The sequence below is a fragment of the Natrix helvetica genome (genome assembly GCF_964273705.1).
Source record: "Natrix helvetica genome assembly, chromosome: 1".
Classification (NCBI taxonomy): Eukaryota; Metazoa; Chordata; class Lepidosauria; order Squamata; family Natricidae; genus Natrix; species Natrix helvetica.
The window spans coordinates 128,357,321-128,383,142 of record NC_138548.1 but is presented as its reverse complement, the minus strand read 5'-3'; the positions used below and the strand labels follow the sequence as shown (position 1 = coordinate 128,383,142).

Below are 25,822 nucleotides of genomic sequence, written 5' to 3'. Positions count from 1 at the left end.
TTCCTCCAAATGATGCATGTTTTCAGAGAAAAGGAAAGTCAAAACTGTACCAAAGTCAATAGTCCATCATATCTGGTTTATGTATCTTTTCACAGATTAGATTTAAAAATAATAATTTCAGTATGAAGTGGGGACAAGCTTATTTATTTATTTATTTTTCACATTTCTAACTACACATCTCTCTCAGAGAGGGGCTTTATATCTCTTCTATTTAAATGGGATTCAAGGCAATCAATGGTTGATATTTAAGACCTAAATATATGTGAAGAATTTCATTTTATTTCCATTCTATTATATATTTTAGATCTCATACATTGTCTTCTATATTCTTACTATAAACCAGTCCATTTTTTACTTTTGAATTTACTGCTTTAAGCTCACTGGATTACCCCAAATTCTAATTAAGGGTGCAAGAACTGGCTTTCTATCGTGAATAATTACATTTAAAATATTTCTTCTCGACCATTAGAAAAGAAATCTAAATGTTTTAACTTTCCTTTATAAACATGAACTATAATTTATTGTGCATTTCTTTGAGGTTTTTTAATGACTTGCGCTCCCCCCCTAGAACTTTTTGTGAAATAAGGAAACCAGGGATGTATACAAAATTCAAGATCCAGCAGCCAAATAGTTGTGCATAAATAATGTTGCCATTATTACATTGGGAGTTCAATTCCAAATAAACCCTAACACAGAATTAGCATTTAAAAAAAAAACCTACTAGTCATGGTAGTATCAAATATGACTATTTTATTCTAGTATCAGACCTCAAGGTCACTTGCCCAAGATGTTCCTTTATACACATGATGCATCATTCTACCTTTAAGTACACATTTTGGGAGGAAATCTCTATTGATTGTGTCATGCTCAGCCTGGGTTTTCATCATCATAAATAATGCACTAATATCTGCAAATAGGCTATGAATACATCAAAATACCAACAGTGCCAGTATAGATCCATTTTGAAACTGCAACTGAAAAAATGTCAGATTGGCCTCATACCTCTGGACATTTTCAAAGAACTTCAAAGTGCTGGCGAGACATCTACTGGCAGGCCTCCATATACTATTAATCTTTGAGATACAAAGAAACTATTTCTGTAGCTCTCTATTAACAATATTCAACTATGCTTTCTCCACTTTTGTTTTTCCTGCAGAAATGGAGTCTGCAATTATTATGGATAGATGGTCTGTCTAAATATTATCTTTCTGATATGAAGTCTGAGACTGTAGACAACCCACTTTGGACTCTTGATGTTGGAGAAGACCCTTCAGAGTCCCTTGGACAGCGAAAGAGATCAAATCAGTTGATCCTAAAGGAAATCAACCTTTGGAAGGACAGATATTGAAACTGAAGCTCAAATACTTTGGCCGCCTAATGAGAAGAGAGGATTCCTTGGAAAAGACCCTGACGTTAGGAAAAGATTGAAGGCAAAAAGTGAAGGGAATAGAAGAGGATGAGAAGGTGAGATAGCGTCATCAGTGGAAAAGACTAAGGGAGACAGTGGAGGATGAGGGGTTTGGTTTGGTTTGGTTTGGTTTGGTTTGGTTTGGTTTGGTTTGGTTTTATTGGACTTATATGCCGCCCTTCTCCCAAAGGACTCAGGGCGGTGTACAACATAAAAACACATATAACAAAAGTTTTAAAAGATTAAATAGGCAATCCAATAACCTTCCATGACAATTTAAATCAAATTTAGGATTAAATTAAAATTAACAATTTAAGATTAATAAATTAATTTATTCTACTCAGGGGGCTGGCATGCTATGGTCCATGGGGTTGCAAGGAGTTGGAAATGACTTAGTTACTGAACAACTGTTCCTAAGTGTCATGATCTGAAAGAAAACATGGTGTTTCACTGAAGTAAAACATTCAGAATTTGAGTGTATTCCAGGGACTTCCCCATCCCTAATTCTTTGATCTACCCTCTAAACCTTCATATTGGCTATACAATAATGCTTCCATCAGCAGTTTGTCAGCATCTCTCTCTCTGAATTCTTTGTAGAAGCCCAATAATCTGCCTCTATCCTTTTTATTATTATGCATGAACTATTTTCTTACAGACTTGAATAATCATTTGTTTATAATAACAGAAGTACAGAATTGTTTGTGCATTAATTGTTTCTTTCCATACAAGGGTGATTTTCTCAGTTATTTTCTTCCTTGAAATGTGAGGTCCATCTTCCATTGCAACCCTGAGCATATTCAAATGCTCAAATCTTTGAGTAGATATACCCATTCCAAGATCAGATAAATCTATTTATTTAAGCCTCATATAAAAGCACCTTTTTAAATGTAAAAACCTTTCTGAAATTTCTTATACTATATGCCTTTGTTACTAGGGGCCTAAAATCTGCTTTCTGAACAGGGCCACACTTTTCCACCCCATGTTTTGGACATGAGAAACTGACATAGTTTGGCCTGAGTTAAAGAATGAGTCAATGACTTGGGATCTATAGAGATTTCCCCTTCATCCTTAGAAACACCACACCCTATACAATATGCTTGCTGAATTATTAAAACAAGATGCTAAACTCCTAATTCATCCAGCTCAATGTTATCAGATAACAGCACCAGTCATTTTAAGGTACAATGAAGGGAATTTTGCAAGATACATACATGGACTAGTAAAAAGTCGCATTTTCTGTTTGAACCCAGCTTCTCTAATCAGTTTATCTCAATAAGTAGTGAATCAACTGTGCTAAATCCCAGTTTTGATACATTTAGATAGAAAATATAGAAATGGCTTCTCTAAATACTACCTTAGTTCAGTAATCGGTTTGATGGGAATAAACAAATTTAAATTAAAATAAGTATAAGTATAATCTTTATTGCCATTGTATTTAAATACAACGAAAATCGGAGAAGAACAAACTTTTCGCTAAGTAGAATCAAACTGGATAACTGGAATTCAGTTTTTCATAAGAAAGAACAGGTGCCCAATCCGAGAGTACTTTTTGAACCTAGCTACAGTTTGTCTAGATCACAGGTCTTCAAACTTGACAATTTTAAGACTTGTGGACTTCCAACTCCCAGAATTCCCTAGCCAGCATGGCTGAGGAATCCTGGGAGTTGAAGTCCACAAAACTTAAAATTGCCAAGCGTAGAGAGCCCTGCTTTAGATCTCCAGATATGTCCCACAATTGTTCCTAAATCACTTAGATTTGGCAATGGTCTCCCTTGTTTGCTGCACAGTTAGACTACTTCCTTGTGTTCTCAATAAGGCTCCCTTCAAGAATATCTGAATATTTCAACTGGTGCAAAATGCAGCAGTTTGGTTGCTTAGTAGTGCAAAATGCTACAGACATATTGTTTCTGTAAAGAAAGATTTTCATTTATTGCCAGTGTCTAGACACAGTTTGAGCTTCTGGCTTTAGCCTTGAACCCCTAAGCAGCTTAAGGCTTGATAATTAGAGGGACTACCTATCTCATTAAAAACATTGTCAAGATATTACAGTTACTAGGAAAGACCTTTCTAAAGATATAAGATAATCATGTCAGTTCCATGCAAATGTCCACATAACTCATTGTTAGACTCTCTGGTTGCCACCTAAAATTATTCCTTTCCAAGCATGATTCTCCAAGAGTTTTCTTTAGTGAGATCAATTAGAGAAGAATGAGACAGGGTTATAAGAATTCCAGTAACTGAACTATTTTTTATTTAAAACTTTGCCTACATTAAAGCACAGACATTTTTATTTTCTTTCTAATAGCCTTCCTACCATCTTCCTACTATGGCAAGGGAGCAGGTCTTTCTACTGATCATGGAGAAAGTTGCAACTGACTGCTTCTCCTACTAGTCTCCTTAATCTTTTTTTTTAAAATAATTATTTTTATTAAAAGGTTTTACATATTATATGTGCAAAAGTACATCCCAACAAAAAGATACAGTATATGTGAAGGATTAAAAAAACAAAAGAAAGGAAAAAAGAGATAAAAAAGAAGAAGAAACCAAAAATAAAAAACATGAAAAAACTATATGCCCAAAATCATTTTCTTTTTCACACAAAAGCATATGGCTTTTGCCAGAATCTTCACCAGTATAGGAATACATTATCATATTAATTTCCAAAAGTTTTCAGCAGATTTTGTAATCGTTGTACAGATAAGATACTATATTTTTTATGGAACACATTCCATTAGGCATTTCACTTCCCTCCCTCCACTTTCTCCTTTAGACCTTTTGGGTTAGCTGCTTGTGATTTTAACTGTTAATTTTGTTGCGGGCCTTGAGCGGCCCACAAAGAAGAATATAATTTGAAATAGAAAAAAAAGTTTGTTTTTCTCTATATCTTCTTCCCTTCAGAAACAAACCTGCGTGTATTTCTGCTGACCTCGTGAACACTCACTACTCACCTAATGCATCATTAATTTACGTGACTGCACTGCATTTGCCAGACACAGTTCTGGTACCCTTCTTCTGCTGGTAGCGAGGCACCATTCAAATTCAGGTTCAATTTGATCCAGATGTGAACTCTACAAAGGCTTTTTTTTTCTGTCTGAAGATCTGAAACAGGAATATATTTGTGCTGGAGGACAGAGAAGGGTCTCCTTTGAATTTATACTTACATATATGATGTCATATGAAAACTGTTTAATGCAGTGGCGACAACAATCTGGCCCTAAGCAAAGTATCCTATTGGCTGTTGGGATGTTTTTCTTTGCATTGGGGGGTGGGGTGGGGGGAAGGGAGGCTATTACATAGCAGGGCTAATACAGCACAGCACAAAGCCACATGGTGGAATTATCTGCTTGCCTAAATGCAAGATAAAGAAATGTGAGTGCAGGCACAAGGCCATGATGACAGCAGATAGGAATCTCAGGGTCCACAAGAAGATCATGTACAACATGGCCATCACTTTTCTGTACATTGTGATAAGCACAGAGTCTTGTGCCCAGATAGAAGAGGATGACTTGATTGGCATGTTTATACAAAGAGATAAGGAGAATTGTGACTATTATCATTAGCTAAGAGGCAGACTACGCTGACAAGCCATATAATTTATCCTTGTTTGGAACAGCTGGTTTCACCAATAAATATTTTTTTAAAAAAGAATGTTGATGTTCTTTTCCATTAAACAACAATATTTTCCTATAAAAAGGAAAAATGGGAACAAAGACGTATGTCATAAATACCTCTCCAACAAGAAATTGGCCCAATACAGTGTAATTCAACTTTCATCTCCAACCACAGTGAAAAGAGAAGCAATAAAACAGTTGAATATAAATGTCCAGGGAGTGGATCCAGTATTAATAGAACCATGTTATTTAGACTACTAAAAAAAAAAAAGTCTTGTAAGTACCGCAGTTTAATTCCGCTTCCAACTAACTGTGGGGAGAAAACCCATACGTTATTAACAGGCACTAATGTGAAAGTAATCAGAATTGTTATAAATAAGGGTGAGATATTGTTCAAGACCCACCTTTTCCAAGTAGCTGGCCTGGCTCAACCATAGTTTGATCATATCGCTTCTGACGGGTTTTTAATCTTGTAATTTTACTTAGGGGATTGCAATCTTAATTCTATTTCCATTTATCTGTCTACCTCCTCCACGTATACGTCTATATTTATGTGTATGTACTGTCTATATTTGTATTTTATGTGTTTTTATTGTACGCCGCCCCGAGTCCTTCTGGAGAGGGTGCGGCTAACAAATAAAATTTTATTATTATTATTATTTTATTATTATTTATTTCCTTGCAAATTCTCCAGCTCAGTAACGGTAGATGAATTTCTCCGAAGAAGATAGCACATCCACCATTTCTAACTGCTTTCGATGTAAGCTTTACAGGTCTTGAGAAACCAACAGGGAACCTTGCGAATCAAGTCACTGTAGAAAGGCTTGCTTGCACTTGGGGAAATGTCCTTTGTACGCAATGGAACTGTTTCCTTGTTCTATGTACAAACATCTAAAATAACAGGAACCAAGGCTAATGTTTTCACCTCTTGTCCCTCACCCTCAGGAAGCTACCCTGAGAATCGAAATCTAGCTGGAGACAGAAAAGCACAACGGCAGCATCAGCAATTACTAAGTGCCACTGCCACCACCGCCCCCAAAGTATGACAAACAGTCATGGGCAAGGACACAAAACTGCCCGAGGAACCACATAAAGCTCCATCTATCTCCTTCTGTCCTCTAAGGCTACACAGTAATGATTTCAATGCAGAAAGGAAGCCTTCCTAGAAAAAGCAGCTTTAATTACATGGGTTCAGCATGACTCCATAGGTGCTGGGCAGCACAGAGTGTGCATTCCAAGCCCGAATTCTATTCCTTAGGAATCTCAGCCTACATTACGATTCCCAAAAAAGGCAAATTTCTGGCTTTTATAATATCTGAGGAAAAACTCTGAAAATATGCAAGGGTGTCTGCTAAAGGTTATGAAATCAAAAGGCAGCCAGAATTCCAGCAAACAAGGTTGGGATGCCTGTTCTCAACAAGCATAGCCCCTACTCTTCATCCTTGTTTCTAAGCCTTTCCTCAAACCCTCCACCTAACGTTTAAGCTCTACCTGAACCCATTTCAAACCTTCCTTTAACAATGCCTTTGTTACGTGCATATTAATGAGCTATTCCAGCAATGAACACAGCTAAATAACTTAAAGGTAAAGGTTCCCCTCACACATATGTGCTAGTCGTTCCTGACTCTAGGGGGTGGTGCTCATCTCTGTTTCAAAGCCAAAGAGCCAGGATTGTCCAAAGACGTCTCCGTAGTCATTTGGCCAGCATGACTAAATGCCGAAGGTGCACGGAATGCTGTTACCTTCCCACCAAAGGTGGTTCCTATTTTTCTACTTGCATTTTTACGTGCTTTCGAACTGCTAGGTTGGCAGAAGCTGGGACAAGTAATTTGTCCCAGCTTCTGCCAACTTCATTACGCGGCACTAGGGATTCGAACCACCGAACTGCCCACCTTTCTGATCGACAAGCTCAGGATCTTAGCCACTGAGCCACCGCATAATTTACAGTGAAAAAATAATTGCCACAGCTATTATTTCATGCAGAAGATGCCTCCCCTGGCCCACAACCTCTTTCTATCTCCACAGGAATTTAGACATCAATCTCTGTTGTTGGGAAGTATCTGGAATCCTCTCATACTCTTCCAGCACCATCTCTCATTAGTAGTTCAACAAGGCTGTTATCAAATCAGCATTTAACTGAAAGGAAATACCCAACCCTACATCAGTAAGCTGAATAATATTTTACTGCATTGCCATTGGGTGTTTTTTTTTAAGAAAAAAAATTAATCATGCCTTTATTGCTATAAATAGCTCAAGGTGGCAAACATACTTAATATTCCTTCTTCCTCTTTTTTCCCCACAGTAACAGCCCTGTGAGGTGGATAGGGTTGAGAGAAAGTGATGGCCCAAAGTTAAGAGCTGGTTTTCATGCCTAAGGTTTGACTAGGATTCATAGTTTCCTGGTTTCTAGCCTGCTGCCTTAAACCTCTAGACCAAACTGGCTCTTAATAAAGTTAATAAAGCGTGGCTTGTTTATATTTTTAAATGATTAATCCACTGCATTCCATTGTGTGCCTTATTAGAGAACAAGATAAATAAATGAAGCTGACCCAGCCATGCCCCCTAGAATCTCCCATTTTAAACTGGCTTGATCTGTGATCTCTACGACTTTCGTTTCAGAATGTTTCATTCCTGCCAAGCTGTAACTTGGCCTGCTGTGGAAATCCCAACACTTTTGGATGCTTTCATTTATTTTACTCAGGATCTCTGGTAAAAATATTACTCGCACTTCAAGAGTTGTCATCTGAACTTGAGCCATTCCATTATAAATGGCATTGGGAAGTTGCATGTATTTGCAGCTTGCTGTTTACCCCAAATCAAGACTTGATGAAGTGTTTACAAGAAAAAGCAAGAAAAAAGAGCATATGTTTTATTTTTTCGTCTTATGTTATTTTTTTCAGTTAATCTGCCAACATCCATTAAACCATTCTTCTGAGATCAAGGGTCAGGCAAGGATCTTTCTGGTTCAAGTAAACCCTGCTTAGCTACCAGCGGTGAGATTCACTTACTTTCCCTACCGGTTTGCAAATGTGAGCGCACTTGCTCACTGTGCTCACCCATGCCATGTCTGCGCATGCACACCGTCTTCTGCGCATGCACAGTGCTCATCGGGGCAGGGGGGGGGCAGAGCCTCCCACAGTCACCACTACCGGTTCACCTGAACCAGACAGAACCAGCTAAATACCACCTCTATTAGCTACTAATTCTAACTTAATGTAAGCCCTCCTCAACAGCTAGTGGTACTCTGATTCCTGGAAGGCAAAAATACAGCCAGGGTGTTTTTCAAAGCCCAAACATAATGAGCTGAAAAAGATCTGCAACCAGATCTATTGTCTCCCTGGTTATTAATAGAAAACAATAACTAGTATTACAGTTCAAGGTCCAGAAGCTAAGTGAACGATCATGTAATCTCCAAAAAGGATTCTGCTCAGCCCAAGACTTTTTTCTCTTTCAAAAATAATAATAATAATTGGAAATAATAATAAGAAACTTCAAGTCAGAAGGACCAACTGCTGTCAGATTCATGCTTTGTTTTCTGGCCGTTTAAAATACACATTTTTTAAAAATATATGTATTTTCTTTTATCAACAAGAATAAAATTCAAAACAAAAAACAGTAGTATAGTATATTTATTGTAAAGAGCTGTGAAAGGATGACAGATTAGTGGTAATTCCAAGAACTGAGAACATCAGAACAAAGTAAACGTAGAAGCAGATAATAAAATAATACAGACCATCCAGTCATGTCTCTTTCTAAATAGCAACAATAAATTAAACATATATGAAGGAATCTTCTTCTTTTCTTTTTACGGTCCTGTAATCCCATTATTTAGGGTAGAGTTAGGGTGATTGAATGGAATAGATAAATGATCATGTTTGTTGGAATTACTATTTGTTTTAGAAATATATGAAGGTTTCACCTTCCTTTCAGACTAAAATCTATTGGTTAAGTAAAACTGACTGGCATTTATACTCTTGTAGATTTAAGATCTGACCTACCCATAAAACAAGAGATACTTCACATAAATATTTTCACGGGCGATGGAAATGAAATCTTCCTTTATAGATGCTCTTCAGTCAATTTCCCAAGGTGTAGCAATGATGCTCCCACCCAGATATGCTAAATTTTTAAGAGGCGACTCTAGCTATCCTTTAAATGACAACATTGTATCAACATATATCATGTATATCTTTTTATGTGAAAAATTGCCTCCTCTAATTGCTAAATATCAAACTTGTATAAAAGCAATTAATATTTATATGTGGCCATTTCCTTCTGCAGCCCAACAGCTGGATCTCATTCTCTGACAAGCTCTCATTGTCATATATATTGTGCATGCGTGCCTCATACAAAATTTCAGAATTATCCTTAGGAACCAGTTTAACTATCCTGAGTCCTACTGCAGTTAGGAAAAGGAAACAGAAGCTGATGTATTAGTTAAATTGAAATTAATTTGTGAAATATTATCTATTCTCTGTTATTTCCACTATGCTTGTGCTCTACTACATCCCTACAAATCTCTAACCCTTAAAACAGTTCTCTGGGTAAACACTAAAAGCATTCCACCACTGATCTTCAGAGCAATAGCCTTCCCCACTCCCATTCAACACATACAACACAAGCTTTAGGGAGTTTTCTTTCTAACGTTGTCATCCAATTACCCATCTATCTCCTTCCTTACACAAACAGCTCCCCACCCATCCTCTTTCTTGTAGACAGAAAACTATTTCCATTTAATGTCAAATGGAAGCGAGAGTACCGTATTAAAAGAAAATATATTTGTAAATAACCACTTGCCTGTTCCAGGAATTATCTGAAGACGACTAGGCTGGGAATCTTCACTTCCCATTGATCCCCATGTCCATTTTAGGCCATTAATGACTCACATGGATATGTGTGTCAGAAAGAGTCCTAGCAAACATTTCAGGAGGCTAGCAACTTCTGTGGGCTTCTTCTCAAGATTGCTTAAATGTTATGGAATGTTCACTGCCCATTTCAACATCTAAGATCACAAGCCTGCATTAGTCTCTGGAGGCTTAGAAAGTTAACTCCCATATACCCATTTCTGCAAAATTTCAAAACTCAACAAATGCTAGCAAAGTAGCTGGATATTTCTTTTACAATCCTCCCCCCCCTCCCCAGTTATTTTTATTACCAGCCATACTCTATAAAAAAAATAAAACCGTTAACAGTGCAGGTACAGGATTATTTATATCTTAGCAATCACTACATGTTATGAAAAATAGGTGCTTTACAAAGGGAAAACACGCAAACCTTTTATCATTAGAATGGATCTGAACATTCAGAAGTAATGTTTTGACACACTCACCCCAAACACCTGTGAGTTTTAACTTTTGGAAGAAAAAGTTGAAAAAGATGACAAAGGCACTTGTAGAGGTTTAGCCTACTTAATATGCTAATTAAATTCTGTTTGCTCCAACTCTCCCAGCTAAGCAGGTCCAGAGTTTGTTATGTCTGTTATTCCAGATAAATGATTTACCAGGTCTGACTTATCTCAAGTACTAGAACTACCAGGTGACATTTGAAAGAGGCAACAAGGGGGAAGTCTTAGTTTGCAACACTTGCCTTACCTGATGACTTCACTTCCCAGGCTGAACCCTATTTTCCTGTAGCAGAAGCAACGGCCAGAAATCAACATGCTGAAACATTGTATGAAGCTAGGAAATCGGAGTCAGTTTCCTCTGCTTATTTCAGGTCAGGATACAGCCTCAGGGGATGTTACTTATATCTTCCACGAAGAAAGCTTTACCTACTATTCCTTTACTCACTCAAATACACATGCTCTGTGAGAAATCTCAGACAGACAAAAAGAATTTGAGTACAAGGCTAATGCAATGTCTTTTCCACCAGCAGCATATGTTTTCCCATTCTTTGTATTTGTATGTAATTGATCTTGAGTAACTTCCAACCACTTTCTATTATACCTTATTATTTTCCACATTATTAACTCAACTGGTATAGGCAGTGGTGGGATTCAAAAAATTTTTATTACTAGTTCTGTGGGCATGGCTTTGTGGGTATGGTGTGGTTTTGTGGGCATGGCAGGGGAAGGATGCTGCAAAATCCCCATTCCCTCCCCGCCCCACTAACCTGCTTTCCAGCTCCATTCTCCTGTTCAGGGCAACAAAAGAAGATCAGCTGGGAGGCTGGGAGGCAGCGGGGGCGGGGCCAGCCTATTTGCCAGTTCTCCAAACTACTCAAAATTTCCGCTACCAGTTCTCCAGAACCTGTCAGAACTGGCTGAATACCACCTCTGGGTATAGGCCAGCGATGCCGCACCCATAATGCAATGTGTGACCCCCAGTATGCATGTGCGCACTACAGGCGCTCCCCCCCCCCATTTTTGCATGCTTCTTTTGCCCTCCCCAGGCTCCAGAGGCTTTATAGGAGCCTGGGGAGGGCGAAAACAGCCTCCCCTGCCCGCCCCCCCAGAAGGCCTCCGGAGGCTTGAGGGACCTTCAGGACACTTCCCTGAAGCCTCCGGAGCAGTCAAAACAAACCTCTGAGTAAACTGGAAGTGACTTCCGGTTTGCTCGGAGGGTCGTTTTGAGTGCTCCGAAGGCTTGAGGGACCTTCAGGACGCTCCCCTGAAGCCTCTGGAGCAGTCAAAACGACCCTCCGAGCAAACCAGAAATCCGTTCCCGAACTTTCAGTTTGCCCGTAGGGCCAGTTTTTTGCGCTCCGGAGGCTTTAGGGAAGCTCATGAAGCCTCCGAAGGGCCTCTGGGGGAGCAGGGGAGGCTCTTTTCGCCCTCCCCAGGCTCCTATAAAGGCTCTGGAGCCTGAGGAGGGTGAAAAATGGCTTTAAAAAGGGTGAACTCAGCTGGCCTGACAAGGCAGCACCTCGCGTGCCCTGACAAATAGCTCCGCGTGCCACCTGTGGCACGCGTGCCATAGGTTCGGCATCACTGGTATAGGCCAAACAGAAGAAGCTCATACAACAATAACTATTTCTAGAGGAAGCAAGGCCTGTTATACAATACAATACAATAGCAGAGTTGGAAGGGACCTTGGAGGTCTTCTAGTCCAACCCCCTGCCTATAATAGCGCAAATTTTCCAGGACCCAGCAATCTTATCCCCAAGTTACTCCAAAACATGCAAACTAATATGAATATCCATTGTTTACAATGTACCTTCACAAAATATAGCCTTGGTTTAACCCTTTAATTTCTGATGTCTAACCAAACCTTATCTCCTACTTTCTCTATACAGGTAGTCCTCGACGTACAACCACAATTGGGCCCAAATTTTATGTTGCTAAGTGAAACATTTGTTACACAAATTTTGCCCCATTTTATGACCTTTCTTCCCACAATTGTTAAGTGAATGACTACTATTGTTAAGCTAGTAACATGATTGTTAAATAAATCTGGTTTCCCTGTGGACTTTGATTGGCAGAAGATTGCAAAAAGTGATTTATATGACACTGGGACACTGTAACCATCATAAATATGAGTTAGTTGCCAGGTGTCTGAATTTTGATCAGGTGACCATGGGGATGCTGCATGGTCATAAGTGTGCAAAATGATCGTAGATCCCTTTTTTTAGTATCGTTGTAACTTTGAACAGTTACTAAACACACTGTTGTAAGTCTAGGACTATCCCATATTGTCCTCCAAAGATCAGAAGAATTGGGTTATAAACTACTTGGATTAGCTACATTTTTTATGGATAAGGCAGGGAGACTGACTGTCTTGCTTATTGTGCCCACAAACTCTGATAGTAGAAAAACGACACCAATCTTGTGGTTTAGTGTTCTTTAAAACTTTCAGTTCCTTGCGCCTTCATTATATTAGGAATCCTTAAATGAACTATCTTTTATTGTCTTCTGAAAATGGGTATAGCTCTCAGTCAAACTGGGAGTCCTCTCTGGTAACATATAACAAATAAATATCTCTGCCCTATAATGAAAAATTAATTTGCAGCAGTGTGTCTTTTTTTTGGCAATGCACAGAAACTATGCCAAGGACCACATCCCAGTCAGCTTCCCGATGATGCCAGGTTCAGTGACTTAGCTGGAGCGTATTCCTATTTTCTTGTTTCCTCTGTTCTGGGCTGCAAGAAGTTTTGGATCTATATACCCCATTGGAAATTCATGCAAGGGATCATGTCCAATCCACTCAAATCCTGTCCAATGATTTGACATAGATTTGCCAATACTTTCAAATAGCGCCAGCCAGTGTGGCTTTTAACTATCAAGTTCCCACCCCGGTTGTGTAATAAAATAAACAGCATGACCCTATGTAATGAATGGCCCATGCAGATGGAATATATGCATTCTCCCCTGAGGATAGCAGTTCATTTTTCCCACCTCATAAACTTAACATAGCACACAGTTCCAAATAAGAGATTCACATTCTTAGTCATAAGCTGTCATAGAGAACGGTATCCAGGGCAGCAGCTGCACCAAGACAACTCCTTATGGGGGGAAAAAGAACCAAAGAAAGAAGCTAAAAGCCACTGAAGTCAAACAACACACAAACCTCCTAACAGCCAGAAACCCAATGGCAATATTTCTAATAGCATTTGAGTGGTGATTTTAATACCGAGAATACCTTGTTTTACAAGTACAAAATTCACCATGGAAAAGTCAGTCATGGTTCAGCTTGCAAATCAGAACAGTTCTGTCTCCGTGTGAACAAGACTAGTCACTTCTATTTGGCCCTTCCTGCTTTAAGGGTGGCTAATTGAGGCTCAAAAACAATCTGTTATTTATTTCTCCTAAGATTTGAACTGAAAACGTTGGCTTGTTTGCCTTCTAACAAAGCAGAGTCGGAAGGTATACTTGTAGGAAGGTACATACAAGGTATATAGCTTGCTACCAACTGAATAGTAAGTGATTCCATGTTAGCCACTCTCAATGGCAGAAAGAACAAAGAAAGGAGCAAAAATAAGCGACATAATCACTTTGAAGATTGTTTATAAGCTCAGAGTCTTAAGAACTCGGTATCACTGTCATATTTATGCATCAAAATATTGACTACAATGCTATATTTTATCAAACAAATCTATGACAAGATGAGATGACCTGATTCAGACAGGGTTACAAACTTGAGTGGTGGGATACCTACCTGTCAAAACTATGAAATGTGCCCCACCTAGAAACGAACTGCCTACAGTAATTAAGACACCTGAGAATAGGCAATCTTTCTTTTGGAGAAAGAATATTAAGTATATAAAAGGGCAGGTCTCATAGACAATGGAGGAGGTTACTAGCTGTTATTGGATATTGCAGGTGTTGTGTATCTGATATGTGGACTGGAGGGGCTGTGTGAATCCAAGCAGTTGGAGGAGGAATCTGCAGCTGAGAACTACTAAGCAGGAGAGCAAGCAGGACCACAAACAAAGATCTGCAGAGCTGACTGGCTGGTAGGAAATATTTTTCTATCTTCCTTACGCAGACTAAATTTAGACCCCAGAAGTTAAACTATTGAAGCTTTTAACAGAGTGAGCATATCAAAGTACAGGCAGACCACCACTGAGCCCAAAAGTTATGTTGCTAAGTGAGAAATTTGTTAAGTGAGTTTTGCCCCATTTTATTTGTTAAGTGATTCACTGCAATCACTCTTTTATCAGTGCCATTGTAACTTTGGTCACTAAACAAATTGTTGAAGGGTATCTATTTATTTTACTAGGCTTACAGCATGAGTTGCTTCAATTAGTGACATGGTTGTTAAGTGAATCTGGCTTTCCCACTGACTTTGCTTGATAGAAGGCCACAAAAGGGGATCACACAACCCCGGGACACTGCAACCGTCATAAATATGAAAACCAGTTGTCAAACATTTGAATGTAAAGCACATGACCATGGGGGGGGGGGGAGAATGCTGCAATGGTCACAAACATGAAAAATTGTCATGAGTCACTTTTTTCAGTGCTGTTGTAACTTAGAATGGTCACTATGTAAGTTGATGACTACCTATATTAGGAAGAAGCACTTTGGATCTCACACAAGCCAAGGGCCTTTCTGCTATTTATAAAAAAAACAAACTTGAATAACTAATAGATAATCTGGACATCACAACAATTGAGAAATTTGCATTGCTAAGCAAGACAGTTGTTAAGTGAGTCATGGCCAACTTTATAAACTTTTCCCCATAGTTGCGAAGCAAACAACTGTGGCTGTTATGTGGAGCATGCAATCGCCAAGGGAATTCAGCTTCCCTCATTGACTTTATTTATCAAGAGGTGGCTGGGAAGCCTGAAAATGGCAATCACATGACTTGGAATCCTGCAACTGTTGTAAATACATGTTGATTGTCAGTGCCCATATTTTGATCACGTGACTGTGAGGATGCAACGTGCAGTTGTAAGTCTCTTTTTCCAGTGCCATTGCAACTTTGAATTGTCACTAAATGAACGATTGTAAGTTGAAGACTATCTGTATTTATTTTAGTAGGCTTACATCATGAGTTCCTTACAGACCTCCAAAATATTAGTAAGATTAAATACTAAAACACAACAATGTAACCTTCCAGGCACTGAGGAACAACTATCCAATCAATGTAAACACACATATGATTGTCTGTCCTTCCCCAAGACAGACAAGAGCAGCTTTCCATACCCCAAAAGCCCACCGAGACAGCCAGGTCTTGATGGGTTTAGAAAAAATAATCAGGGTCTATGTCTGCCTAATATCAGGAAGAATATTGTAACAAAGAAGTTGACCCTGGGATTCTTATGACTGATATTTCAAGAGAATAGGGACCTGGAAGGACTCTTCTCTTCCAGATCTCAAAGGATGAGTAGATAAGACTGCCTCGTATATATTCTAGTCCTGAACTATGAAGGGACAACCAGCATCTTGAAACAAACTAGTAATCTCCCAAAACAGAGGTGCTACTTGAGCAAATCAACTGATACTCACAATTGCTTCTGAACAAGTTGAAATTTCTCAGTGATGTTCAAAGGGAAGCCCCATATAGTGCAAATTGTAGTAATTTAAACAGGAGACCACAATACCAGCTCTGTTACTGTTTACTGTATAAACATAGTGAGAAGAACTTCCTAATCCAGAAAAGAATACAAATGGGTAGATACACGAGGTGGATGCCATGTGCTCTTCAAACATGAGCTGTAAATCCAGGACAACATGGCATTTATAAAGTAGGTCTACACAGAAAAGCATAACCCCATCCAAAGCCAAAGGTGAAATATCTGTCAGTCCACTAGATCACATAGGAAAGAAAAAATATTCTTTTATTGGAGTTGGCATTTTGCTATTATACAGCAAAATCTATGCTGTACTTCCTCCTCCTTCAGTGAATTAGGGAGGAATCTGCTGAGTTGCTTCCCAATGCTATCATGTCCTGCACTTACAAAATGCTTCAGCCTCTTTTGCCTATGAAAGGTTCCACTTCCTCTTCATCGAGGTCATCTACCTTACTCTCTTTAATATCTCTGGAATCAAATGGTTTCTGAACCCAAACCACTCTGCTTTATTAGGATTCAGGCTAAGCCTGTTCATTCCTATGTAGACACTTACTGCCTTCAGTCATTGGAACACAACCTAAACAATAGGTTTTAACTTAAGTAAACTTGTTTGGCCTGGAATCCAGATATCATCGGCATGATTGCCATGGAGAAATATCTGTAGTTGCTAGGAATCAAAACTGACCCTTTAGCACATCATCAAGCAATCTCTTGCATATTGATAATGACTAACCCCAGACTAGATCATGACCTCTCCAAGTAGTTTCATATAGATGTTAAATAAGAAGAGAGAAAATGTTGATTCCTGCAGGACCCTACAACTGAGACCCCAGATCTTGATATCTTATCTGCCCATCTCCCACTACTACCAATTTGAACCTCTAATTTAGAACAGCGCTATGGATTAGCACTCCTATTCCAGTTCCTCACAGTCAATCCAGAAGGTTACCATAATAGATGGTATTGAAAAAACACTGAAAGATCAAGCAAAACCTAGAAGGTGTCACCTCTCCTATCCTGGAGAGTGAATCCAGGATACACCAGTCACCATAACAGAAATCAGCATAGATTCTGTTCCACACCCAGGCCTGAACACAGCCTGAAAAGGTCTTTATATTCCATTTCTTCTGAGGTTCCTATAGCTGTAACCCTGTGATCTTTTCTCCAAAATGAAAGACTGAATACAAACCAATAGTTGTCTCAAATGTAAACCCAAGGGGGAAAAAAAGATATAGATGCTTTAAGAACTGGGGTCCACTCATTTTAATGAGTGGACCCCAGAAACCAAAGACATTTTTATCTCAGACTCACATAGACGTCTGGCTCTCATAAGTAGCAAGGAGATGCTATACTTCCACAAGATCTAAAGCATTCTTTCCAAACCTTTTCTAAGCCTGCATAAACTATGATATTATACATGTTTTTGCAAGAGGAAAATGAACACTATATGCATATATCCCAGTTACAATGTGAAATAAGCAAAGAACAACAGTGCATTGGGTGAATATAGGGGGAAATAATTTTTTAAAAACTCAGTATCTTTTCTACAATACATGACACTTCCCAGGTCAAATAAGAAGGTGCAAAGAGACTCCACCTAGGTACATTGGGAGTAAGCAGGCAACTTCTCCTAAACTGAAGCAATTTGAGGGCATTTGATCTCAGCTAAGACACTGCAAGAACCAGCAAGTTTGGGAAAGAAAAAGGCAAATACCATTAGCCTATCTCAAACACGCCAGTCTCTCTACAGAAGACTGCTATACAGCCATTCCTAATGGGAACGGATTTGAAATGGATGAAAAGTAATTTAAAAAGCCAGAGTAAATTTTTTTCTCCATATTTTAATAAGAACTTAGGGAGAAAGTGGTTAGGTACAGGCTCAAGGAAGGACAATAAGTATATAAAGCCATGCTTTTTCAAGACATGAATGGTAAAAGGAGCCTGATATGAATAGGCTTTTATCATACATAAGTACACTTAGGCTTGTGCTATGCTTTGAAGATTAGTACAGAGAGACTTTTAACATGATGGCTGCTTAACGTCTCTTTCCAATACATGAGACAGGGGTCAAGAACAGATTCAGGGATCAACATGTTTCATTTTACAGTTTTATTCCGGGAAATCCCAAAGCATCTGGGTCTCTGAATAAATTATAACTGAAGCAGACTGCAAAGCCCTCATCTGTGTATGCCAATCTTCACCGTTCAATTAATTAGATTTTTGCCTGATCATTCTAGTTCTGAAATCTCTTTCCTATCACCATTCCAGTAATTGCCCAGACCCATTTCAAAAGCATGGAATATTTTCTAATACTGAAGACCTTTACCTATGTTTGTCTTACAACACATGTAGAAGAGCCACGGTGGCACAGTGGTTAGAATCCAGTACTGCAGCTAATTCTGCTGACTGCCAGCTGCCAGCAGTTTGAATCTCACCGGCTCAAGATTGACTCAGAGCCTTCCATCGTTCCGAGGTCGGTAAAATGAGAACCCAGATTGTTGGGGGCAATATGCTGACTCTGTAAACCACTTAAGGAAGAAGGCTGGAAAGCACTGTGAAGTGGTATATAAGTCTAAATGCTCTTGCTATTGCTCTTGTTATATCATTATAAATACTGAAAAATGTTAGCATTGATCTTGAGCAGCGCTGATGCAGTCACCAAGGGCTGGAGTGCATAGTGGGATAGGCTTAGAAGATATCAAAGTTCAACTTAAGTTAGCACAGCATAAAAACACTTCCCAAGCAGGCAGGGGGAGGAAAAAAAAACTTGGAACGGAACTTCTGAAAGAGTTTCAGCAACCCCAGGAAGTCTCATTAATGCTACACCCTTCCACAAAACAATGCACCAACCGCCCTGTTTTAATTGCCAAAGCAGATTTGTTTAAAATAAATGTAGCTCTTGGCTAAATATTTGGACCACTTGCTGTAGCTTGCCTTTTTTCAGCTCACTTTAGGAACCAGGGGAAAGCCCAAACTATATTAAGGCTTCTAAAAATTAAGCTGTTCCTTGCCATGTACTACAACCTTAAAAACTCAAGAATATGCCTTTACTAGTTATAGAACCTTATAAGGTTGAGTACAGCCATGATTTGCTCGGATACACAAGCCTTAGAATCAAATCAGGGCCAGGACCCTTAATATCATTTAACTCAATTTTCCCCATCACATACAGGTAGCCCTCAACTTACAAAAGATCATTTAATGACTGTTTGAAGTTACAACGGCACTGAAAAAAGTGACTTATGAACATTTTTCACACTTATGACCGTTGCAGCATCCCCATAATCATGTGATTTTCATTTTTATGACTCATATTTATGACAACTGCAGTGTCCTGGGGTCATGTGATCCCCTTTTGCGATCTTCTGACAAGCAAAATTAATGGGGAATCCAGATTCACTTAACAACCATGTTCCTAGTTTAACAACCGCAGTAATTTCCTTAACAAATCTCAAAAGAAAAGTCATTAAAAGGGGCAAAACTCACTTAGCAAATTTCTCACTTAGCAACATAAAGTTTGGGCTCAACTGTGGTCATAATTTGAGGACTACATGTAGAAGAAAACTATGGAAGCTCCAGACAAGTGCACGTCCTTACTTGCAATTTGATTTAAATGTGACTTAAATTCCATCCATCAATCAATTAATCTTGTTCAGATATTTTTGCATGACTCCCAAAATGTACTACAGGTAGGCCTGAATGTATGACCACATACAGTTGAGCCAAAAATGTCCATTGTTAATTGAATTTTGCCCCATTTTATGACCTTTGTTGCCACACTTAAGTGAATCATTGCAGTTGTTAAATTAGTAAAATTGTCAAGTGAGCCTGGCGTCCTCGTTGACTCTGCTTGTCGGTAGGTCGCAAAAGGTGATCTCATGACCCCAGGACACTGCAACAGTCATAAATACATGCCAGTTGGCAACCACTGAATTTTGATCATGTGACTATGAGGATGCTGCCACAGTCGTAAGTGTGAAAAATGGCCATCAGCCATTATAACTTTGACTGGTCACTAAATGAATTAGTGCAAGTTGAGAACTCCCTGTATTATTGATTATGATGCTGAAATACTTACATTCTGAAGGGCATTAGATTGCCTACACCTGGACTTAAGGTTCATGGTGAACTTACAAAAGCTAACCTCTCCTAGCCTGTGTTAGGGATAATCTGTGCAGTGTATTTCATCTAAAGTATCCACCTTGAGACTGAAAGCACAGGATTCTTCTCTGAAAACTCATTTGTTCTGCAATGTGGCCAGAATTCCTGCATAAAATGTTCAGTCATTAAACTTTTTTTTTCTTTTTAACATATACTGGGCATTATTTTGCCTCCAGCCTGTTGATTTCTACAATCTCCAGCCAATCATTAACTGCTTCTAACTAGCCTCTGTGTTTTTTTTCTCCCCCCCTGAAAACTAATGCATCCCTTTTCCAGGCTTGCAAGAACTGTTTCCTTTTTCAAAGTACAGTTGAAACCTAAATACATCTGTGCTGAAGTTTTACCCTAAAGTGCAAAACCAAGCCAGATGTTTTATTGCATTCTTCTGACTCTTAAGGAGTGGCATAAGGGGGGAGGGGGGGACAGGGAGAGGGGGGGAGGGAGGAAGACTAAACTCAAGGAAGTTTTCTCCCATGCTGTGGAATTGAAAACTCTTTTGTTTCATGATCCAGGTGGCTTCAGAATCTTTGAACTTGTGATATCAACCACCCTCAATGGCAGCCAAAATTGAAATGAGTAATTCTACTCAGGGACATCCCAATCCCAAGAGAGGTGAAAACTTATTCTGTATCTGCATAAATCAGGGTTGTACTCAAAATGAGTTTATTGCTCTGGTTTAGCAAACAGGCAGGGGGTGTTTTAGAAGTTGGATACAAACATGTATTGAGTAGCGGCTGTCTGTAACTCGATTCATAAAAAGAGTTAATGAAAAGAATGTAATAAAATCTGAAAAGCTATACAACCTGTTATTTCAAAACATAGCTGATACAAATGTGAATAATTCACAGGTTCTGTGCATTTTACAGATCTATATTTCAAAATGTGATAAGATAACTGCAGCTACCAAAAAACAACACTCCCTACCAATTATCTGTGTCCCACTGATTCTGCCACCAACGTTTCCTAATTAGGCATGCTACTTTAGCACACCTATCTTGGAAAAAACTGAACAATCCTAAGAATTTTTGCAACTCTGTTTCTATTGCAACATAAACAATCTTAATAAGTAATATGCATTCAAGTCTCCATGTTTTAAATCTATGGTAAATCAAAATTTCAACTTTGCTCTATAAGTTTGGTCTCATTTTTAAGCGCTCTGGAAAAAAATAAAAATTCCTAGCAACAAAGAACAACATTGCATTGAATTCTACCTCTGATACTCTCTTCTTATTGCTTCCTGCCAAGCCTAATATATCCTTACAAGTAATCTGCTACCATTCTTTCTCTTCATCTAATTAAAAAAAAACACGTAGAGATGTAGAGCTTAAGTGAAGGTACCCAACTCCTAATTTCTTCTCTTCACCTTCTTATTGCAGCGATTGTTAAAACTGAAATTACCCAATCCTGGCATTCCTTTATTCAGAATAATGGTGATGCTATCAGTTGAGTGTACAGAAAGATAGATCATCGTTTCTAAATGCCAAGGAAGAGATATGCTGCTCCAGCAGAAAGTTATACAAATATACAACACTGAAAATAGATTTAGGGAACAGAAACAGAGGAACAGAACATAATATTTCGGCTAAACAGTTACTCCCGTGGGGCATCACTATTTTCTCAACCATTCAACAGGCAAAATTCAGCTTAGTAGTAGTAGCTGACTCTTTCCCAGCACACAAACACCAATGCCAATTTAAACTCGCTTCCACAATCCAAACTTTCTCTAGAAGTTTAAACTAGCTTCCATAATCCAAACTTTCTCAGAAAGTTTACTACTTCCTTAGAATGTTCCATTACCTTCAGAACTTCCCATCATTCATAAAGTATTTACCCCCAATTCCAGCCACCCTAGATATTCAGGGTTTTTAAGGTCAGGAACCAAAGATCTCAAACAAGTACATAACTTCTTTCCAAAAGCAACTTCCCAAACCCTTTATTGCTACTTTCCCCACTTTCTTTAGACAATCAGGAAAAAGAATTGACAGAAGAACAATACCTGGTTCATTACACTTCCAAAATCCATCCTTCTGGGCTGTTTTATTTAAATATTGTCACCTCCAAGATGGTGACTACCTCCAAGGGGACAGGAAACGGTGGGTCTCACCTTAGTTAAGCTTCTCCTTCCTTAGTGACGAGCAAAAGCCAGCCATCGTGTGTGCAAAAAGTTAATCCTAGCAGATGGAGTTAGTCAAAGCTGGCAGAGGTGAAAGACGTTACACAGTATTCGATTGAAAATGGAGAGAAGCCAGGGACTTGGATTCAGAGATTGGTGAAAGGGCAGCAGACCTGTTTGCCCGAGGCTGTCGGGGGTGGTGAGCTTGGGAGAGCAGTGTGCAGTGATTAAGCAGAAAGGAAAAAGCTTTCAGAACAGTCTCAAAAGGGATTTTCCTTTCCAATCTCCACCTTATTAGCACAGCCTCTTCCCACCAACCCCCCCCCCTCCATGCATCGCTGTCCAAGTACAACATCACACACGCCCAAAAACAACACCACTGGCTGCGCGGGGCTCTCTCTCTTTCTCTCTCTCTCTCTCTCTCCCTCTCCCCCTTCAGCTTTAAAGGGCATGGCATCCATAAACCAGCCTGTACGAAGAATCGTCAAAGGAGAAGAAGGTAACCAGAACAGCTTGAAAGGGGAGTGAAATAAAACATTGCAAAAGTTCTGCACAAACTGGCTGCCTGTCTGAGCCTTATCAGGCTCTCCAGACGTAAGGCTGGAAAGCCTGGCCTGGCATGGCAGACGTGCCAGGGTAAATGGAAGAGAGGTTCTACCAGCCCTGACAGGACTGTGAGACCCTTGGCCAGTAACCGCCCACGCTCCCTTTTCAGAAAGTCACATTTTCACCACCCTCAAGTGGGTCTACACTGTGCAAGTGTTCCCACAATGCTGGAGATGAGTTTTGAGGAGCCAAAATGGACTGGTTTATTTTTGGTTACAGATGGGAGGCTCATATATTGAAGGTGTTAATTTTCCTGTAAAAATAAAACAGATTTAGCCTGAACACTTTCCCCTCTCCCCTTATATTACCTGCTCAACTACCTCCCTACCTATTATGCAAGGGTTCTCTATCTTCTTTTTTATATATATACTGACCACCATAGAAATCTCCTCTAATTTGGAAGATATATGTCAAAATTAAATATGTATACTGAAAAGGAATTATAAATACCATCAACATAAAATGGAGCTCGATCAGAAGCTGAAATGCACCAAGTAAATGAGATGAAGAGTGGGAAGTAGAGGAGAGAGGTAAGGAAAGAAGAGAGTGATAGGAGAGAGGGCGGGGGGGAGAGGAGGAGAGAAAGAAGTAGTGGAAAGGGGGGAGAGGAGAAGGAGAGAGGAAAGGGAAGTAGAGAAGAGAAGGATGACAGAGGGAAGAAAGGAGGTAGGGAGGGGGAGGAGAGAGGGAGAAGAAAATGATGGATAAGGTACAAATATGGTGTATGGAGAGCAGAAGAGCCAATAATTGTTTTTGGGAGCTGATGGTAAGGTGAATTGATGTAAACATTTAATAATACAATATGATGTTGGCTATGTAATAGTATATATGTTATGAAAATGGAAAAATAAAAAACTTAATATGCAAAAAGAAAAAAAAAACGAAGAAAGAAATCTCTAATTTTTGAATAACAGCCAATTGTGTCTACACATTGTACATTCTGATCTAATGAAAACAAAATATTAGCTTTTAATATACACATGGACATATTGGTCATAAAAGATCCCAAGTTTAACTTATCTTCATATTTTTTCATAATTACTCCATGAAGAAGAGATCATTATGGAAACACACACACACACACACACACACACACGGCAATTCTTGTCAGATTGCACACAGAAAAATGTGTGCACACAGAGGACAGCGTCCTCCTCCTTAAGCCATAATTCACAAGATTAGATATTTGGTATTCCTTGACCACCTGGTAAAATTAAGAATGTCCGAGTTATTAATTATTATTAATCCAATGAAGACTAGACGCTTAAAGTTGAGGGAAGTCTGAGACAGAGGGGATAGAAAAGGACAACTTTCAGTGACAAAGTTCTTGTTACACACCAAAGCTTTATATTTTTACCATATATATTTTTTCATTGCCTGCAAACATAGTCCCAGCACAGATTTATTCTTTATACTCTTTCATGACAAAGGACCTTTAACTGCTGATCATACATAAGGCCATAACTGCATTAAAAATGTTTGACAAGGAATAATACCGTTTGCTTGTTTTAAGATGTCACCTTGAAATCTTCCAGTATCAGATTCCATTGTGTTACATAAGTCACATAATTTGTGCAGTGATATCAACATGCAAGCAATGTCACTTAGATATCATTGAGTTTCTACCAGATACCTATGCCACTGTAATTTGAATGAACCCCTTTGGGACATGTCCTCTTAGCTGGGACAGATGCTAGCATATAGTACAATGATTGGGATCCTTGGTATTCTCCACATTTGGTTGTTGTCATGTTATATAGTTGGGCAATGAAATGCCTGCAAGCAAATAACCCAGCTAAGAGAGCACCAAAGATTCCACACTTCAACCCTGAGCTACAAATATTCTCTTCCATTGGTATTATAATGAGTATCAGGAAGAATCCATTGAGCTTCTTTAAACTTGCTCATGTACCTAGGCAGCAAAATCCCCTTAAGTCAGAGATGGGGAGCTATGGACCATTTATGATTTGTGAACTTCAACTCCCAGAATCCCTGAGCCAGCCATGCTGTCTCAAGAATTCTGGCAGTTGAAATCCACCAGTCACAAAAGGGCTGTAGTTCCTCAGGCCTCCTTTAAGTTCACTTCAATAAAATAAAATAAAAATGGTCCTTCCTTCATTTATTTGTTTATTCATTTGCCTAGCTTTTAATTCCATCAGCTGAAGGGGAATCACTCAGCATGCATTGTGTCACCCCTTCCACACAAAATGCATGCATACCCCTCTCTGGCTAAAAGCCTCCTTCACAAAACAGATCCAGCCTTGATGAGTCAAGCTTTCCGGGTGCCTCCCCCTCTTCTCATCCCTAGGACAGACTTTCTGCAACATCTGGATCCACTTGTGGCTTAAACATTAGGGGCACTCAGAGATGACTGCCTATAAAAGCTTGAGCAACCAACTGTTTCGAAGAAGGAATATTTCTTTAGATTTTTTAAAAAGCTACTTAGCCAGGAAAGAATTTCTGCTGTCCCCAAGCTTCCTCATGAGAGGCTACAGTAGACTGCAGCTTCATTGTAAAGCCTTGAAAAATGGCATTTCCATGCAGAAATGTTTAATCATGGTAGAATCATTTAGAAAAGGACAGTTAGCATACCAGGATAGTATGGATGGAGAAAACCAAAGATGAAGAAAATCGAATACCTCATATAGTGATTTTTTTCCTGGCTTTAATGATTATATTAATAGTCACAAATCTCACTATCTTATGCAGTGGTAATTTGGAACATATTGTTATTTGGTCCTGGAAGGCGCGATGAGTGCCAAAAACGCTGAGTACCAAATTTTTCCCATAAGAAATAATGTAGTGAGTCACAAAGCAGCTGACACTGACAAGTTCTAGCTTCTGCGCCCAAGTACCAAACAAACGATCAGTACTGGGGCAAACTTTTCATGTCAAAATCCATTGAGTACCAAATTTACTGAGTTTCAAAGCAGTTGAGTACCAAGGGACTACTGTAACTTACTTCTCAAC

The 25,822-nt window shown here is 39.1% G+C and overlaps 1 protein-coding gene and 1 long non-coding RNA gene across 11 annotated transcripts in view; one reads left to right on the top strand and one right to left on the bottom strand.

The window, feature by feature from the left end:
* Positions 1–25,822, bottom strand: part of TNS1 (tensin 1) — a 401,394-nt gene that overhangs the window by 177,967 nt on the left and 197,605 nt on the right. The window contains exon 1 of one of the 10 annotated variants that reach the window (XM_081935976.1): positions 22,130–22,532. The exons of 7 other annotated variants lie outside the window; for them this stretch is intronic. In XM_081935976.1, coding sequence (XP_081792102.1) covers positions 22,130–22,156 — 27 coding nt within the window. In that variant the 5' untranslated portion in view covers positions 22,157–22,532. Of the gene's footprint in view, positions 1–9,816; positions 9,878–22,129; positions 22,533–25,822 lie in introns of those variants that run through there. 2 more of the 10 variants (XM_081935979.1, XM_081935980.1) reach the window with 2 other exon arrangements.
* On the top strand, positions 10,590–21,352 carry LOC309383446. The gene is made up of 3 exons (XR_014173846.1): positions 10,590–10,734; positions 14,276–14,409; positions 20,646–21,352. It is a non-coding gene; the product is annotated as an uncharacterized lncRNA (long non-coding RNA).